The sequence below is a fragment of the Notechis scutatus genome, chromosome 4 (assembly GCF_049901735.1).
Source record: "Notechis scutatus isolate UNSWTSFEM ecotype Mainland chromosome 4, rNotScu1.2, whole genome shotgun sequence".
In the NCBI taxonomy this organism is placed as follows: domain Eukaryota; kingdom Metazoa; phylum Chordata; class Lepidosauria; order Squamata; family Elapidae; genus Notechis; species Notechis scutatus.
The window spans coordinates 77,821,787-77,840,427 of record NC_142012.1 but is presented as its reverse complement, the minus strand read 5'-3'; the positions used below and the strand labels follow the sequence as shown (position 1 = coordinate 77,840,427).

Genomic DNA, 18,641 nt, shown 5'->3' with positions numbered 1-18,641 from the left:
CATGTTTCCAGTGTCTTTCTTCCCTCCACTTGGACCTGAACCCAGAAGGATAATTCTTCCAACAAGTCCTTTCCAACTCTTGATTATCTGCTATCAACTTCTGCAACTTCAGGGACAAACACCCAGTTTGCCACCAAGTATCTTCGCATCCCACAAATAACAAAGTTGCATTCAGGCGTTCTTTTTATAAGACCGGGACATCCCACCCACCAGCCCTCTTCTGGGCTGCTTCCCCTTCCCCCTTTGGACCCAAGGACAGTCCGGGGCACCCCAGATTCGGCTGGTTTCCCCCCTACACCCCACCCCGCAGCACACACACACACACGAGAGCCTGGTCAACGCCGCGGCACAGCTTACTAGTCCTCATTGCGCAAACTGGGGGCGGGGTGGGGTTAAAATGCAGTCCCGGCTTAAATTCAAAGTCCCCGGGTTCAAGGCGCCTCCTGCAGGGGCCGCTCGCCAGCCCGGGACACGTGACGGGCAGAGAGTCTTGCGAAAGCGGCCGAAAAGACTTTTATCTGCCCGCGGAGCCGCTGCTTCCTCTTCTTCCCACCTGCTCGGGCGCGCGTATGGCTTTCTTCGGCCTGTCCCGCGAGACCCTCCTGGGGGCCACGGCGGCTGGCGGGGCGGCGCTGGCGGTGGGCTTCCTCGCGGGTAAGGCTGCACGTGTGTGTGTGTGTGTGTGGATGGGGGGGGAGGGGAAACCCTCCTTTCCAGGTAGGAGTCCCGGGCGCTCGCGGACACGGGTGGGTGGGTTGGGTGGGTGGGTGGGTGGGAAGCGTCCAACCTGACGCCCCGCGTGGCTAGATAACCAGATCATCAGAGTTGGAAGGGACCTTGAAGGTCATCTAGTCCAACCCCCCTGCCCACCCTGGAAGAGGGGAGCCCCAGTGGGCGGGAATGGCAGTGGGGGCAAGAGGAACATCCCTGCTACATAGATAGGTGGATGGATGGACGGACGGACGGACGGACGGACAGACAGACAGACCGACCGACCGACCGACCGACCGACCTCAGGAGGACTTTCCTGCCCCCGAGATGAGCTTCACTCCCCCCCCCCCGCCCTGCAGTGGTCGTCCGGGGGCCACCTGCTGGAGAAAGGAGGCGAGCAGGCATTTGTCCTCCTGCCGCCACCTAGCGGCGATCCGGGGGCATTGCAGCCTGGAGTTGGCCAAGCACTGAAAAGCCCGGGGTGGGTTGGAAATGGGGGAAGTGAAGGGGGGTCAGGATTCGGGACCCCTCCTCCATTGGGAATTGGGAGGAGGAGGAGGAGGAGGAAAAAGAAAAAGAAAAAGAAGAGGAGAAAGAGGAAGGGGGAAAGGAAGAGGAAGGAGGAGGAAGAAGAGGAGAAGGAAGAGGAGGGGTTAGATTGCAGGGATCTCCAGCTTTTTTTAATTCTGCAGCCCTGGGATCATCCAAGATCATCCTAATTCTCTGGCTGGCAGAGAACTCTGGGAAAGGGTGTGTGTCTGTGTCTGTGTGTAGGGTCTCCTGCTTGGGGGGGAGGGGTCAGACTAGATGACCTATGAGGTCCCTTCCAACTCTGTTATTCTGATTCTTGAGTCAGTTGAAGTCCGCCCTGTGTTAAAAGTTGGCAAGTTTGAAAAAAAAATTCTGTAAGGGGATTTAAACACAGTGGGAATCTTCTTCCCTCCAGCATTTTCCAGTGCAGGAGGAAATTTAAAACACACACACACACACGCACTCCTGTCTCTGTCTTGAACTGTGTCATGGACTTTCTTCTTAGCAACGTGATCCAGACAAGCTCAGTCACCCTTTGGAAGAGACCTAAGCGAACTTTAAAAGCTTAAGCGGCATGGGAGACCACTGAAAGATTAGTAAGGACAAATTGAGAAACTCCCCTACCGATGATAATATAAATCAAAAAGATTCTGGATTGTGCAGAAATGGATAGGTTAACTCTAAAAATGAAAGAAAAAGTAGATTCGGAATATTTTATAACACGGGGACCTTTCTGCAAATGGCTAGTTGATCGATAACAGAGGTTAGAGGAGTGGATTTATGCGAAATATGGGAGGTCAAGCTATTTTCCAAGGCACCCGAAGGCCAGACAAGGAATAATGGATGGAAACTGAACCAGGAGAGATTCAACCTGGAAATAAGGAGAAACTTTCTGACAGTGAGAACAATCAACCCATGGAAGAAAAGTTGCCTTCAGAAGTTGTGGGAGCTTCATCACTGGAAGCTTTCAAGAAGAGACTGGACTGCCATCTGTCAGAAATTGGGTAGGGTCTCCTGCTTGGGCAGGGGGGTTGGACTAGATGACCTACGAGGTCCCTTCCAACTCTGTTCATCTGTTTGATATCTGACATGAGAAAGAAGAACTGATTGTTAAATATTTTGATGGCTGTATAATCAATGTCAATAGTATACAGATAGTATACTTTTTAACAATGATTGATATCTTATATACTGTATGTTTGTAAGTGCATGATTATAATGGTGTTTATATTTTAACACTTTGGACACTTTAGAAAACACACTGTTCAATATAGAAATGGAATTCGTGATACAAAACAACAAACATATTTATAATCTAGAGACACAGTAAGGCCAAATGGAGAAGGCTTTAAAAATGTTGGAAGAAGTTTGAAGACAAACCACTCAGGTGTGTTTTTGGCGAGAAGGTTGTGTCTGAGTGGCCCTCAAAGCAGAATCAGATTGAAAGAAACTTGTGGGGTTTGGGGGGGGGGTTATTTTTGTCTTAAGCAAGAGGTAGGAACAAACTTTTGAACAGGCTGGCTTTTCCTGGGGCAAGCTGGGGTCAAAACGTCAAGGTGCTTTCACAAGTGAAGTGAAACCAGGCCTCTCTGCTTAGGAGGATTGGACTAGATTGGGCTAAGCCCCAATTAGTCTACTTAGTTCCCTAAGCCACGATAGAGGAGTTCAACCACCGTCCCATCCATCTTAATCTTCTGCTCAAAGTTTTCTCTTCTGGGCAGGAGGACGTGTTCACGGTACACGGTTTTTAAACGCCTAGAATAGAATAGAATAGAATAGAATAGAATAGAATAGAATATTGGAATAAAAAATAGAACAGAAAGAACAGAACAGAACAATAGAATAGAATAGAAATAGAAATAGAAAGAATAGAATAGAATATTGGGATGAAGAATAGAATAGAAATAGAAATAGAAATAATAGAATAGAATAGAATATTGGGATGAAGAATAGAATAGAAATAGAAATAATAGAATAGAATAGAATATTGGGATGAAGAATAGAATAGAAATAGAATAGAATATTGGAAAGAAGAATAGAAATAGAAAGAATAGAATAGAATAGAATAGAATAGAATAGAATAGAATAGAATAGAATATTGGGATGAAGAATAGAATAGAAATAGAATAGAATATTGGAAAGAAGAATAGAATAGAAATAGAATAGAATAGAATATTGGAATATAGAATAGAATAAAATAGAATAGAATATTTGGATGAAGAATAGAATAGAAATAGAAATAGTAGAATAGAATAGAATATTGGGATGAAGAACAATAGAAATAGAATAGAATATTGGAAAGAAGAAAAGAATAGAAATAGAAAGAATAGAATAGAATATTGGAAAGAAGAAAAGAATAGAAATAGAAAGAATAGAATAGAATATTGGAATATAGAATAGAATAGAATATTAGAATATTGGAATATAGAATAGAATAGAATATTGGAATATAGAATAGAATAGAATATTGGAATGAAGAATAGAATAGAATAGGAATAGAATCTATCTTTAGTGCATGGGTGCATCTAGCAAAAGATTCATGCAGCCCACTAAGCTTGGTGTTCATTTTGGTTAGGTTTGAAGAGCTTATTTTTCTTAAATTATTAAATTTATTTAATAAAAAACTGTTTAATTCATTGGTGAAGTGTGTCACGTACACACACAAGTGTGACACACACACACACACACACACACACCGTGTAACACACAAGGAATTTGTCCTTGGTGCATGGGTGCATCTAGCAAAAGATTCACGCAGCCCGCTAAGCTTGGTGTTCATTTTGGTTAGGTTTGAAGAGCTTATTTTTCTTAAATTATTAAATTTATTTAATAAAAAAACTATTTAATTCATTGGTGAAGTGTGTCACGTACACACACAAGTGTGACACACACACACACACACACACACACGTGTAACACACAAGGAATTTGTCCTTGGTGCATGGGTGCATCTAGCAAAAGATTCACGCAGCCCGCTAAGCTTGGTGTTCATTTTGGTTAGGTTTGAACAGCTTATTGGATGGACTCAATGAATTGCATGGATACAACAGTGGAAAGTGAGTTAGTTTATTCCAAATTGCCATTTGTTTATTTTTGACTCGTGCCTTGAGCAAGGGGTCAGACTAGAAGACTTCTGAGGTCTCTTCTGGCCCTATGATCTGTGACTTTCAACTCCCCCCACACCCGGTAAATTCAGAAACCAGGATATAAGTTATGTTGTGTGAACAAAGGATTGATGTCCCCAACACCCACTTTCTTCTGAGCTTATTTTGATGTGTTCTTATCAAGCGTTTCAAAGATTACAGATTAACAGAGTTGGAAGGGACCTTGTAGGTCATCTAGTCCAACCCCCTGCCCAAGCAGGAGACCCTACACCATTTCTGACTGATGGCAGTCCGGTCTCCTATTGAAATCTTCCAGGGATGAAGCTCCCACAACTTCTGAAGGAAACTTCTGTTCCATGGGTCGAATCAAATATTAACACATATTAAAAGTCTTTATTATATGACTGAGGACAGATTGATTTGCTTTTGAAAGGCAGAAGATACCGCGGATCAGATTTGTTTGCCTTTGGCACCTCCGGCCATTCCTGCGGCTTCTTGCACGGGAGCGAAAACCTGCACAAATACGTCTTGGATCACTCAGTACGAGAGCATCCACTTTTGAAGAAGCTGAGATTGGTAAGTCCCAGTTGTTCAATGGATCCTGCGATGACCCAGGGCGTGGCAGAAAGGCAACTCAGCCAGAGAATAAGTATGGGTCCCTTTATTAGCTCCAACTTTGCCCCCAGTGTCCCAGTTACCCTCCGGTCTGGAGAAAAACTCTCCCATGAACCTGCAACAGCTGCAGATATCCCAGTCCAAAACGTAAACAAAAAACTTTAAACTATAAATCCAACAAGGCAAAATAAGGTAATTAAATCCAGCAGGGAAAAATAAGGAGTTCCAGAAATGAAGTAACATGGTGGTAGATCAAACCAGTTGGGAGGATGCCAGGAACTCAGATAACCGCAGCCAACACGATATAAACTCAACGTTTGTTCCCAGCAAATGCACCTTGCAACTGCCTCTCCTTTAAACTCCCTCCCCAGGTGTGCCTTGTGAAGGGAATCAGGGCCCTTTCCTCCCCCGTAAGCCATGCCACCCATGTTGCTCTCTTCTCTGTTCCTCCCTGTGTGCCCTAGGATGAAGAAGGGGTGGGCCTGGGTCTTCCTCTGAACTTCCTTGTTCTACCTCTTCCCTGGTCTGCCCAGCCTGACTTTTGCCCTTCCCCAGTTTCCTCCACAGCCAATGAAGCCCCACTCCCACTCCCTGTCAGCTGTTTGTCTTCCTCCTCGGATTGAGACTCTGATGGCAGCATGACAGATCCGATCAGATTCTGATGGATCTTCCTCAGGGGTCAATCCAGGATTCACGAACCCCTCCAAATTAACTCCATCTTCTCTGTACTCGGGGGATCTTTCCAGCCCCTTGTGTGATGACCCGGGGCATGGCACAAAAGCAACAAAGTCACAAAAGCAGGTAAAGTCCCTTTAATATCTCCAACTTGGCCCCCAAAGTCCAGTTATCATTGGCTGGAAAAAAAAAGCTCTCCCAAGTACAGTCTTTAAAGGGAAAAATTCAGTCCAAACCCAAAGTACATATAAATTATAAATAAAAACCAACACAAACCACGGCTGCAGCAGTTAACGAGACAGGGCAGGATAAGGAATTGCAGACCTTCCAAAAGATAACGAAACCCACACAGTTGGGAGGACACCAGAACCCTGATAAGACTTGACAAACGAAGATAATTCACGCTTTGCTCCCAGCAAGATGTTGTGTGCAAACACCCTTTTTAAACCCTGTGTTCCCAGCTGCAGCTAATGAAGGGGATCAGGGCCCTTTCCTCCCCCGTAACCCAGGTAACTCACGTTGCTCTCTTCTCCGTTCCTCCCTGCGTGCCCTAGGATGAAGAGGGGGTGGGCCTGGGTCTTCCTCTGAATTCCCTCTCTACCTCTCCCCTATTCTGCTCAGCCGAATTTTGCCCTTCCCCAGTTTCTTCCACAGCCAACAGAGCCACACTCCCACTCCCTGTCAGCTGCTCGGCCTCCCCCTCCAAATCAGATTGCAACAGGGGCATGACACCTTGTGTGTGAACAAGACATCCCAAATAATGTACAGCTAGTCCTCGAGTTACGGCCGTTCATTTAGTGACTGTTTGAAGTTACAATGGCACCAAGAAAAGGCACTCGTGGCCGTTTTTAACACTTGCAAACATTGCCGCCTCCCCATCAGTCAAAATTCGGATGCTCGGCTACTGACTCACACTTATGATGGTTGCAGTGTCCTGGGATCAAGTGATCCCCTTTTGCAACCTTCTGAGAAGCCGAGTTCCCTTGGGGGAAGCCAGATTCCACCGAACGACCGTGTTGCTAAATTAACACCGGCATGGATTTACATAATAGCTGTGGCAGGAAAAGTTGTAAAATGGGGGGAAAATTCATTTAACCTATGTCTCACTTAGCAACAGAAATCCTGGGCTCAATTGTGGTCACAAGTAGAGGACTACCTCAACGTCCTAGAAAGGCTACAGAAAAGGAAGGCTCTTAAAGGAAGGTAAAACGAGGCCAGAATAGATGATGGGAGGTTTCAGAAATAAGTTAATTCAGGGGTCTCCAACCTTGGCCCCTTTAAGACTTGTGGACTTCAACTCCCAGAATTCCCCAGCCAGCCATACGACTTGGCCCCTTTAAGACTTGTGGACTTCAACTCCCAGAATTCCCCAGCCAGCCATACGACTTGGCCCCTTTAAGACTTGTGGACTTCAACTCCCAGAATTCCCCAGCCAGCCATACGACTTGGCCCCTTTAAGACTTGTGGACTTCAACTCCCAGAATTCCCCAGCCAGCCATACGACTTGGCCCCTTTAAGACTTGTGGACGTCAACTCCCAGAATTCTGGGAGTTGAAGTCCACAAGCCTGAAAAGTTGCCAAGGTTGGAGACCCCTGAATTAAATCATGGCAAGAGGGAGGCAGTGACAGATCGGCATTTCTACTTTATTTTGGGGGGTGGAGAGGCCTGTTGTATTAAAAAAAAAAATCACAGCCAGGTGGATGTTGTCATCACCTATTTTGCACTCTCAGCACACAAGTTTAGGCAGGCTAAGCAACAGGTGTGTTTGGGTTGGCGAAAGCCAGCCCTTCGCTCTCGGCTCTTCTCCAGCTCTACCCATCCCTGCAAAGTTTGTGCAAAGATTATAATTCTTGGATGAAAGCTCCTCAGAGGTGGGTATTCACCCGGTTCTGACCAGTTCTGGAGAACCGGTAGCGGAAATTTTGAGTAATTTGGAGAACCAGCAAATCCCACCTCTGACTGTCCCTGCCGCCATATATTCTCCGCCTCCCATTGAGTCCCAGCTGATTGGCTGGGTCTCCTTTGGTTGCCCTGCACAGGAGAACGGAGCTGGAAAGCAGGTTAGTGGGGTGGGGACAGAATGGGGATTTTGCAGTATCCTTCTCCTGCCACGCCCACAGAATGCCACACCCACAGAATGCCACGCCCACAGCTGATCGGCTGGGTCTTCTTTGGTTGCCCTGCACAGGAGAACAGAGTTGGAAAGCAGGTTAGTGTGGTGGGGAGGGAATGGGGATTTTGCAGTAATCTTTCCCTGCCACGCCCACCAAGCAACACTCACAGAAATGGTAGTATAAATTTTTTTGAATCCCACCCACCACTCAAGCTCATTCTTTCTCTAGGCGCTCCTTCAGAAGAGCTCCTGGGAAAAGTTGATGGAATAACCAAAAAATGAAGCATGATATGTAATTAAAAGGAAAACAATTAACCTTGGGGGATGGGAAGTTAATTTTCCCAAGAAGTCACAAGAGAAAACCCGGACTGTTGCAGAAGGCTTGAATCAATACCATGAAGGCATGCATACTCGCACACACCTATGCAAATTTATTTATTTGCATGTTTATTTAATTAATTATTACATTTTTATGCCGCCTTGTCTCCCGTCATCAGGTGCCTCTGGGCTTGAAAAGAAAACAACAGTCTCCTTCGAAATAAAACAGAAATAAAACAGTTGTATTTGTGTTCACCACGTAGACTTAGCTTAACATATTTCTTTTTTAATTGAGTTACAAGATAAACTAAGATGCAGAAGAACTTCTCACATGGACTCCTGTTTTGCTTTTTCTAGGCTGCATCTTCTACCCCTGGCAAAAAGCTGTGGATCTCTTGTGATCAGGCGCAGTTGGTAGCAAACCTGATCAGGCTTGTTGGAGCAAAAAAGGTAATTGAGATAGGTAAGTGAGACTGCCTACAACTGGGAAGATTCGGGATTTTGTCTCACAATAAACTGGTCACCCTGTAAGTCACAATCTAATCCAGGGGTCGCCAACCTTTTGCACCTCAGGGACCACCAAACTCATAATTTTAAATCCCCCCAAAAAGTCTGCAGGAAAATTCCCCAGCCCGTTTTCCTACCAATCAATCATTCTTTATTTGGGATCACAGGATACTGTCTCCAGCTCCATTCTCAGGGGTAGAGAGAGAAAGAGAGAGACTTTTGGCTTCATGCAAGGAAAGCAGCAGAAGCAGCAGAAATCTTTCTTTCTCTCCCCCAAACTCCACCAGAAATGAGTCTTTGTGAGACTTGTGCTGGCGCAGCCTCTTGAAGCAGGATGCCTTGCAGGGTCCCAAAGACTCATTTCTGTCGGAGTTTGGGGGAGAGAAAGAAAGACTTTTGCTGCTTTACTTGTGTGCAGCCAAAAGCAGAAGAAGAAAGAAGTGGAAAGCAGCAGCCCGGTGGCCAGGCCAGGTGTGTGGGGCGAGTGGGGCAAGTTGCCCCCCTCCGCCCTTTCCCCCCTCCCCTCACTACCTCGTGTTGTTCGCAATGCAAGCGACACAAGCCTTGTGTTCCCGTGGGCCATGTGGGCAGCGCAGCCTTGTGTTCCAGTGCAGCCTGGATTAATTACTTTGGGGGGGTGGTGCTTTGGGGGTAACATTTTTCTGCAGACCACCCAAATTTTCTCGTGGATCACCAGGCCCACTGGTTGGCGACTACTGGTTTAGTGGTTGCTTCAAAGTTACAACGGTACTGAAAAGAGCGACTTATGACCAGTTCTCACATTTAAGACTGTAGTGGCACAGGAGTTAGAACGCAGTATTGCAGGCTGATTCTGCTCACTGCCAGCAGTTTGATCCTGACCGGCTCAAGGTGAACTCAGCCTCCCGTCCTTCTGAGGTGGGTAAAACGAGGACCCAGATTGTTGAGGGAAAGAGGCTGACTCTGTAAACCGCTTAGAGAGGGCTGGGAAGCACTGTAAAGTGGTATATAAGTCTGAGTGGTGTCGCGATTGTTATCCTGGTGATCACGAGGTCAAAACTCGGGCACACTGGCCTGTATTTTCGACTGTATTTTGATCCCCATTTGTGACCCTCCCAGCTGACTTCCAACCAGCAAAGCCAATGAGGGAAGCCGGATTTGCTTAACGACTACATGATTCACAGTGGTTCGCTTAACAACCACGGCAATAGAGGTTGTAAAATTGAGCACATCTCACTTTAAAAAAAAATGGAAATTCTGCTCCCGACTGCGGTCATATGTTGAAGACTACCTGTAGGTCTTTATTCATTCGGAAACCCAGAAACCCCTTCAACCACGTTTTTGTAATTTCTCTCTAGGAGTTTCTGCTGGGTACAATACTTTAAGCATGGCGCTAGTCCTACCAGAAGATGGCAGAATTGTTGCCTGCGAGGTCAACGAAGATACGGCCAGTATCGGAAAGCCAGTGTGGAAAGAGGTAGCGTAAGTTTAATTTTGCACAGGGCTTGTTTTTTGTCTTCTGGAAACATTGTATTGGTAATTAGAGCTTATAAAACTTATGCTAGAGCCATGTTGGTGAACCTGTGGCACCCGTGCTGGAAGTCAATTCTTTCGGCACGTGAGAGATCACCTGGAAGAAACCCCACCGCCCAACTGCAGATTGTCGGGTATCTGGCGGCGCATGCACAGGGGTGCATGGGAGACGCGCACGCATGCACAGAGACACATGGCGCACGCAAGGGGGATCTCACACGCATGTGCCGGGGGTGTGGGAGGCCAGCATGCATTGCATTCTGGGTGCTGGCACATGAGCGCACATAAGTGAGCGTGCGCGCAATTATTGGCATGGGAGCCGAAAAAGGTTAGCCACCACTGTGCTATTTTATTAATTTTATTATTCCACTGTTGTTCAACCATTTGGCATCCCTGGTGCAATCGAGCGGGTTCAGAAGTACTTCACGAGAAAAGTCTTGCACTCTTCTGTACACACTCGAATTCCGTACACTACTAGGCTCGAAATGTTCGGTTTGGATAACTTAGAACTGTGTCACTTGCGGTGAGACCTATTTCTATTCTAACTTTTATTCATGTCACTGTAGTATTCAAAGACGTTTCTTTCTCTGTCTTCCATCTTTCACCTGCTTTATTATTCGTATATCCCTTATTTAACTCTTCACTTCTGTATATATGAAAGTTTCATCCTTCATTCTTTCATTGTTCAGTGTTTCGATATACAATTCTAATACCAATCACAATATCATTTCAACATACAAGGTAAAGGTTCCCCTCACACATATGTGCTAGTTGTTCCCAGCTCTAGGGGCCGGTGCTCATCTCCGTTACAAAGCCGAAGAGCCAGCGCTGTCCGAAAACATCTCCGTGGTCATGTGGCCGGCATGACTAAATGCCTGAAGGCGCACAGAGCGCTGTTACCTTCCCACCAAAGGGGTCCCTATTTTTCTACTTGCATTTTTAATGTGCTTTTGAACTGCTGGGTTGGCAGAAGCTGGGACAAGTAACAGGAGCTCACTCGATTACGCGGCGCTAGGGATTCGAACCGCTGCACTGCCAACCTTTCTGATCAACAAGCTCAACGTCTTAGCCACTGAGCCACCGCATCCCTCATTTAAACATATAGGGTAGATCTATTCATATTCCTTCCATTCATCCCATCCATGTAATTCTACTATTAATACACATGCTGATATTAAAATATATTCTTTCATTATTTAATTACTTATTGTTTAATTGTATTATTAATATTTATATTATAGATGATAGGTAGGTAGGTAGGTAGGTAGGTAGATAGATAGATAGATGAAGGAAGGAAGACAGAAGGAAGGAAGGAAGGAAGGAAGGAAGGAAGGAGGGAGGAGGAGGGAAGGAAGGAAGGAAGGAAGGAAGGAAAGAAAGAAAGAAAGAAAGAAAGAAAGAAAGAAAGAAAGAAAGAAAGAAAGAAAGAAAGAAAGAAAGAAAGAAAGAAAGAAAGAAAGAAAGAAAGAAAGAAAATTCTTTACTGGCCAAGTGTGGTTGGACACATAAGAAATTTGCCTCAGTGCAAATTTATACAATAATTATATAAATTATATATTATTATATATTAAATTTATATATTATATAAAATTATATAATATAATAATATTATTAATTATATTATTTCACTACTAATCATTCCGTTCCTTTCTTGAAATGCCACCACATCAATGGATGGTCTGCACAAGCAAACACACACACGCATACACACACACACACACACACACACACATATATACACACTAGATGGGGAGGCTGAGCATTTGGGACCTCATGATATCTTTGACCTGTTTTCTTTCCTTCCAGGCTGGAGTTCTACGTAAGATCGATCTAAGGATAAAACCAGCCATTGAAACATTAGGTAGGTAGAAGCAAAGGGTTCAACTGGAAGGGTTTTTTGAGGGAGGCTTGGGGGGGGGGTCTCTGTTCAGGCATCAACACTCCCTCGCTTTGGTCCATCATACTCTCTCCTTCCCAGCCGCCTTGTTGCTAAGCAACACATTTGTTAAATGAGTTTTGCCCCGTTTTAGGACCTTTCTGGGTACAAGTTGTTAAGCAAAGCACCGCAAGATGGGTGGCAAATAAATTTAACCAATAAGTAATAAGCAAATTGAAGGAGAGACTTCCTGAATCATTAAGGTAGTCCTCGACTTACGACCACAATTGAGAGCACAAAAGCTCCATTGCTGAGCGAAACGTTTCTTAAGTGAATTTCGCCCCGTTTTATGATCTTTCTTGCCACAGCTGTTCAGGGAATCACTGCATTTGTTAAGTGAATAACTCGTTTGTTAAGTGAATCTGGTTTTCCCTCATGGACTCAGCTTGTGAGAAGGTCGCCAAAAGAGATCACGTAACCCCGGGACACTGCGACCATCATAAAAATGAGCCAGTTGCCCAGCATCTGAATTTAGACGAGCAGTCGCCAACCGGTGGGCTGCAACCCACTGGTGGGCTGTGAGAAAATTTTGGTGGGCCTCAGAGAAATCTAACCCCCAGAGCACCCCCCCCAAAGCAATGAATCCAGGCTGCGCAGAAACACAAGGCTGCAACCGCCCACATGGCCCGCAGGAACCCTCCCCGCCCACTCACTCCTTACCCTGCAAACTTGCCTGCTAAATTGCTATTTTTCCTTTTTCTGACCATCAGCTGTTCTGCTGTGCCAGGAGATTTAGATTAGCTAGGAAGCAGGAAATGGTTGGATTTCTTGCTTTCTAGCTAGTCTTTAGATCTTTGGCTCTGCTTTTAAGCGCAGCCGAACCTCCCTTAGGACTGAAGTTTCTATTATTCAGTGCAGACTCACAGCAAGCAAATTTTATGTGACAGACTGAGCCAGCTGATGGCAGATAGATGGATCACTGAATTATTCTGTGAGCAATTCAATCTGCCTGCCTGCTTTGCCTGATTTTGGGTAAAAGTTGCTCTTTTTTTATAAAAAAAATCAATATTTACATACATGGTGTGTTGTGAGTTAATTTTGTGAGTTCGCTTGCAAGCAAATTTTATGTGACAGACTGAGCTAGCCAATGGCAGATAGTTTTCTGAATGAATCTGTGATTCTGTGAGCAACTGAATCTGCCTGCCTGCTTTGCCTGATTTTGGGCAAAAGTTGCTCTTTTTTTATAAAAAATTAAATATTTATATAAATATTTATAATATTTTCATACAAGCCATGCCCAGCCAGTCACATGACCACCAAGCCACACCCACAAATTAGGCCACACCCACAGAACTGGTTAGTGATCCCTTGGACTTAAAATTATGAGTTTGGTGGTCCCTGAGGTCCAAAAGGTTGGCGACCCCTGATTTAGACTATGGGTAATGGTCGTAAGTGCAAAAAATGGTCATGTCACTTTATTCAAAGACGCTGTAACTTTGAACAGTCACTAAGTAAACCATTGTAAGTCGAGGACTAGCTGTAATGAGATAGATAGTTCCATTTTTTAAAAAAAAATCAGAGAATTTAAAGTTCATGTCCATTAACCAGATTAGCAATGGAGCTTCGGTTCCATTGCCCAAACGGAAATCAAGATCTTTCAAATTCCATCTTTTTCACAGCCGGCGTGAATTGGGTTAAAGTGTTCCCTTTCTCACTTGCATGGAATTATTCGACATTAGTGAAAGTGATGGAGGCCTTTTTGCTAATCCCTTTGATGTGATCAACCCTCCCTGAATTCTCCCAAGATGCAGCATTTAAGCAGGACACCTGAAGACTTAGCTGTAATCCCAGTGATCCCACTGTTGGGTTGAATCAACCTTGAGCTAGTCAGGATCGAACTGCTGGCAGTCGGCAGAATTCGCCTGCAATACTGCCTTTTAACCACTGCAGATAAGAGTACCACAGATACTCTTACTACACAGGTAGACAGAAGGGAATATTTTGCATTAAAACAAAACAAAATCCTTTTCTGTTTGTGTGTGTGTGTGTATGTGTAGAGGAACTTCTAGCCAATGGTGAAGCTGGAACATTTGACCTGGCTTTCATCCATGCTGACAAAGAGAGTTACAACGATTACTACGAAAAATGTTTACGGCTCATTAAAAAAGGGAAGATATTAGTGCTTGACAATGTAAGTACTTCCGAAAAAGTAGAAAGTGTTGTTACTCCACTTGGCCAGGAATGGCCCCTTGATTTTGGATCCCTGTGGAACCCCACCCACACTCCCACCCCACAACCCATAACACATGAATAAGAACAGAGGGATAGAATTGAGATCACGTGAAGTTCTAGTACCGTTTTACAAAGCCTTAGTAAGGCCACACTTGGAAAGCTGCATCCAGTTTTGGCAAAAAAAAAAAAAAGATGTTGAGACTCTAGAAAGAGTGCAGAGAAGAGCAACCAAGATGATAAGGGGGTTGGAGGATAAAATATATGGAGAATGGTTGCAGGAATTGGGGTATGTCTCATTTAATGAAAAGAAGGTCCAGGGGTGACATGAGAACAGTGTTTCAATATCTCAGGGGCTGCCCCAAAGAAGAGGGAGTCAAGCTATTCTCCAAAGCACCTGAAGGCAGGAAACTAATCAAGGAGAGAAGCAACTTAGAACTAAGGAGAAATTTCCTGACTGAGAACAATAAACCAGTGGAATGGCTTCTTTCCAGAAGTTGTGGTTGCTCCAACACTGGAAGTTTTTTAAAAAAGAGACTGGACAGCCATTTGCCTGAAATGGTACAGTTTTTCCTGCCTCCGCAGGGGGTTGGACTAGAAGACCTCCAAGGTCCCTTCCAGCTCTGTTATTTGGTATTTTGCCTTTGGCAACAATTCTGCTTTGATTACTTTCACCCCAGGAAGGATTAAGGTTGCTGTGCAGCCCGCACAAACTTGGTAATAAACCTCCTCGACTGTATGGAATCTTTGCTTTGGCCTGGGAGGTCATAAAACAAAGGTCCAATTGTAGACTTAGTTTCACGTAAGGATAGGGCAAGATAGCAGTGTTGTGGTTTGCCGGCAGCCGGTGCAGACGGCAGTGGAATCGGACAGTGAGGAAGAAAGGGGACCAGTCAGGGAGTCTGGAGAGGACTCGGACGAGGGTCCTGCATCCTATGCAGAGATGGGACCAGGACCATCTGGGAGTGGGGTGCTGCCTCCGGAGCCTCTGGAGTCTGGCAGCAGCAAGGCAAAGGAACAAGGGGAGCCTGTTCCCTGTGCGCAGAGCTGCTAGAAGGTGAAAGCAGCTGAAATAAAAGGGGCGACTCTTAAAAGGGGAGTAAGGCTGGGAGGTGATTGCCTGTCCCATCAGGGGTAAAAGTCAGACCTCAATGACAAACTCTTTGCAGGAAGCAAAGTAGTTCAGTAATCTCCCAGTTCTTCGTGAAGCTCTGTACTCCGGTTAGTTTTTGCTGGGTTTGGGGGTTGGTTTATGATTAGCCTTAATTGGACTTCTGTTTCTTGGCAGCATTCTGCAGCACTGAAAAGCGTGCTCTTATCTGGAGGAACTGTGTCTAATGAGTCTTGGCTGGGAATGCAAGTAAATTCCCAGCGTCACATTAACAAAGTTTTTTCTTTTTAAATTCAATTTGTGTTTTATTAAGTTTGACGGAGCCTGGGTCAGAACAAGCAGTTTGGAACAGACAGATTGTAGAGGCCCCAATTGCCTGCAACTCACTGAGCTGGCCCGCACCGTTTCCAGGTTCATGTGGTTGCAGCAGAATGTGGATATCCCAGTGGTTTAGTCCTGAGAAAAGAGGTAGCTATTTTAATGAGCCTCAGCCAAGAGTTGCATTGAGGTTTCCAGGCCTCCTCTGACAGTTCTCTCCTGTGTAACGTTGTTGTAATACGTGGTGTGAGTCCTGCATGCTCTGTATGGTTTTCTCTCTTGTTTCCAACAGGTTTTCGTATCGGGGAAAGTACTTAAACCAGGCAAAAATGATCGCGCAGCCCAGCATATTCATCAGCTAAATGAAAAAATCTTCCACGATCCCCGTGTGAACATAAGTATGATCCTGATTGGAAACGGGATAACTTTAGGGTTTAAGCTATAGTTAAGGAGGGAGAAGGAAGGAAGGTAGGAGGTGCTTGAGCACTCTCAGTCCTCAGGGATAATAATTTAGAGACGTGAAATGGTCTATTTCATTCTTATTTCCTTAAATGTGTTTAGGGTTGCATTGTGTATTACACACATTTAAAAAAAAAAGAAAGAAAGCCTAAAACGTCCTTTCAGTTTTACGCATCACTTCATTTATCTTAATTATTATTTACAAATAACTCCAGGTGGAAAAACATATCCAAGAGACATTCCTCCTCTTTCTGTTTTGCCCACAACAACCCTGTGAGGTGAGTTGGGCTGACTAAGAGTAACTGGCCCAAAGTCACCCAGCTGGCTTTCATGGCTAAGGCAGGACTAAAACTCAGAGTCTCCTGTCCCAAAGGTGCTTTTATCAAGAGGCAACTGGACTTTCTTGTTCTTTTTTCTTTTGAAGACGTTTCGCTCCTCCTCCAAGGAGCTTCTTCAGCTCTGACCGGATGGTGGGAAAGGGAAGGATTTACATTCCTTGCAGACAGCTGGTCATTTGCATCCTTTTAGCGGGTCGTTGAGGCCACTTGGAAGTTTATCTGTGTCCTCAGGTCATTTGCTGCTTCAGTTTTTTCTTTGAAGATGTTTTGCTTCTCCTCCAAGAAGCTTCCTCAACTCTGACAGGGTGGTGGGGAAGTTGGTCAGAGCTGAAGAAGCTTCTTGGAGGAGAAGCGAAACGTCTTCAAAAGAAAAAAAACAAGAAAATTGCCTCCTGAAAAAGCACCTCTGGGACAACCATGATCTGGATGACTAGAGAATCTCTTAGACTCCCCCGCTTTTGACCTTAAGTCACCTTGATTGGAGTGGTGTATAAATAAATAAATGTACTATATAGAGATACATATATTTCTATTTTCATGTTTTGCAACATTTCGGCTTATTTTCTTTTGAGCAGGCATTCGAATTTCCTTTTTTAATGAGTGCCAGTGTGTGCCCAGGAAAAAAATATGGCAATAAAGATTCTCTTATATCTGTCTCACATTTCCTTGTGAAATTCGAGCTAGCATATGTGGGCTGAATGTTTCTGTTGACGGGCTCAAGGTTACCCAGTCACCTCCACAGTTGAGTGAAGGCAACAAGCCTTGGGTAGCTCTCCCAGGCCAATTCCAACATCGTAGCCACTATTCCATGCTTTTCCCTTTGTTACATCTTGTGCAACAGAATATTTTTAAAAAACAGCCGCAATTTGGTAGGTTCTCGTTGCAAGAACCAATGTAAGATCTGGGGTTTCTGTACAAAATGCAATATATATATATATATATTTTTATATGTATATTTTAACCTAAATGCAAAGAATTTTATGTTTACTTTTTAAAATTGTAGTATTGGTTCTCTTCACACACACACATACACACACACACTTGCACATGAACAATGTGTCAGCTTTGGAAGCCACATTGAGACCCAATGCTCCCACACTGCCATATTTTGAGCCTGGGAAAATGGAGGGGGGGAGTTTCTTGGAGTGTTATGTAGTTAGACATAACAATGTTCTTTTTCTAATTCAAGGTCATGTTGTTTTGCACGCAAGTGAGAGGAAGTCTCGAGTTGGGACGGTTGGTGATTGGGGCATGTGATGCGATGATGGGTGCAGGGGATGGATTTGTAGTTTTTACTTATTGCAAGGAAGCCCGGAACTTTCACATTCAGGATTCCCCGGTTGTGCCAGTTTACTATCCAATTAAAACAGAACTTTTGAGAAGATGTCTGTCTCGGAGTTATTTCTTGGAGTGGAGGTTTTCTAGAACTCTGACACAATGATTATCTGCCAATGCCTTACCTGTAGTATGTCAGAGGCTGGCCATTGGCCAGAATATTTTTCCAATTCTTGACAGCCAGTTTCGTGGGGGTGGTGGCAGTGTGGCTGTACACGTTAATTTTCTACCTACGGGGGGGAGGGATTTTTTTTCCGAAGCTGAGCGTGGATGTTACCCCCCTCAGCTAAGAAAACTAAGCCATTACTTACTCATCTCCTTTTAATTACCCCATAATCCTTTGTGGGGTGGAGTCTGAGCAACTGAATGCAGCTGAGTGTTTACTTACCCCTACCCACCAGGGTTAAGTTTTTATTTTAAAGAGACATAAAACACGATACAAAAGATCAGATGTGCCCGGCTTGTTAGATCCATCAAATTCCCCCAAATTCTGAAGTTAAATTTTAATTCACGTTAGTTAAATTCATCACTCTCTTCCTGGCCCCATGCCACTTCTACACACAATATCTTGCTGCCTGCAGTTTTCAAGGACAACAAAAAAAGTTTTTTAATGAGCCAAGGCATTCAACTGTCCATTGTGTAGATGCAGAATTCATACCCGAGATACAGATTAACAGGGTTGGAAGGGACCTTGTAGGTCATCTAGTCCAACCCCCTGCCCAAGCAGGAGACCCTACACCATTTCTGACAGGTGGCAGTCCAGTCACTTCTTGAAAGCTTCCAGTGATGAAGCTCCCACAACTTCTGAAAGCAACTTCTGTTCCACTGGTTGATTGTTCTCACTGTCAGAAAATTTCTCCTTATTTCCAGGTTAAAACTCTCCTTGTT

General features: G+C 44.6%; 1 protein-coding gene across 1 annotated transcript; it reads left to right on the top strand.

Annotated features, from left to right (window-relative positions):
• The first annotated feature begins 478 nt into the window (after nucleotides 1–478).
• COMTD1 (catechol-O-methyltransferase domain containing 1) lies at nucleotides 479–17,276 on the top strand. Its single transcript, XM_026674172.2, has 7 exons — nucleotides 479–654; nucleotides 4,780–4,922; nucleotides 8,426–8,531; nucleotides 9,913–10,031; nucleotides 11,894–11,948; nucleotides 14,021–14,154; nucleotides 15,914–17,276. Exons 1-7 carry the CDS (start codon nucleotides 570–572, stop codon nucleotides 16,064–16,066), a joined length of 795 nt encoding a protein of 264 aa, XP_026529957.2. The 5' UTR covers nucleotides 479–569; the 3' UTR covers nucleotides 16,067–17,276.
• The last annotated feature ends 1,365 nt before the right edge of the window (nucleotides 17,277–18,641 follow it).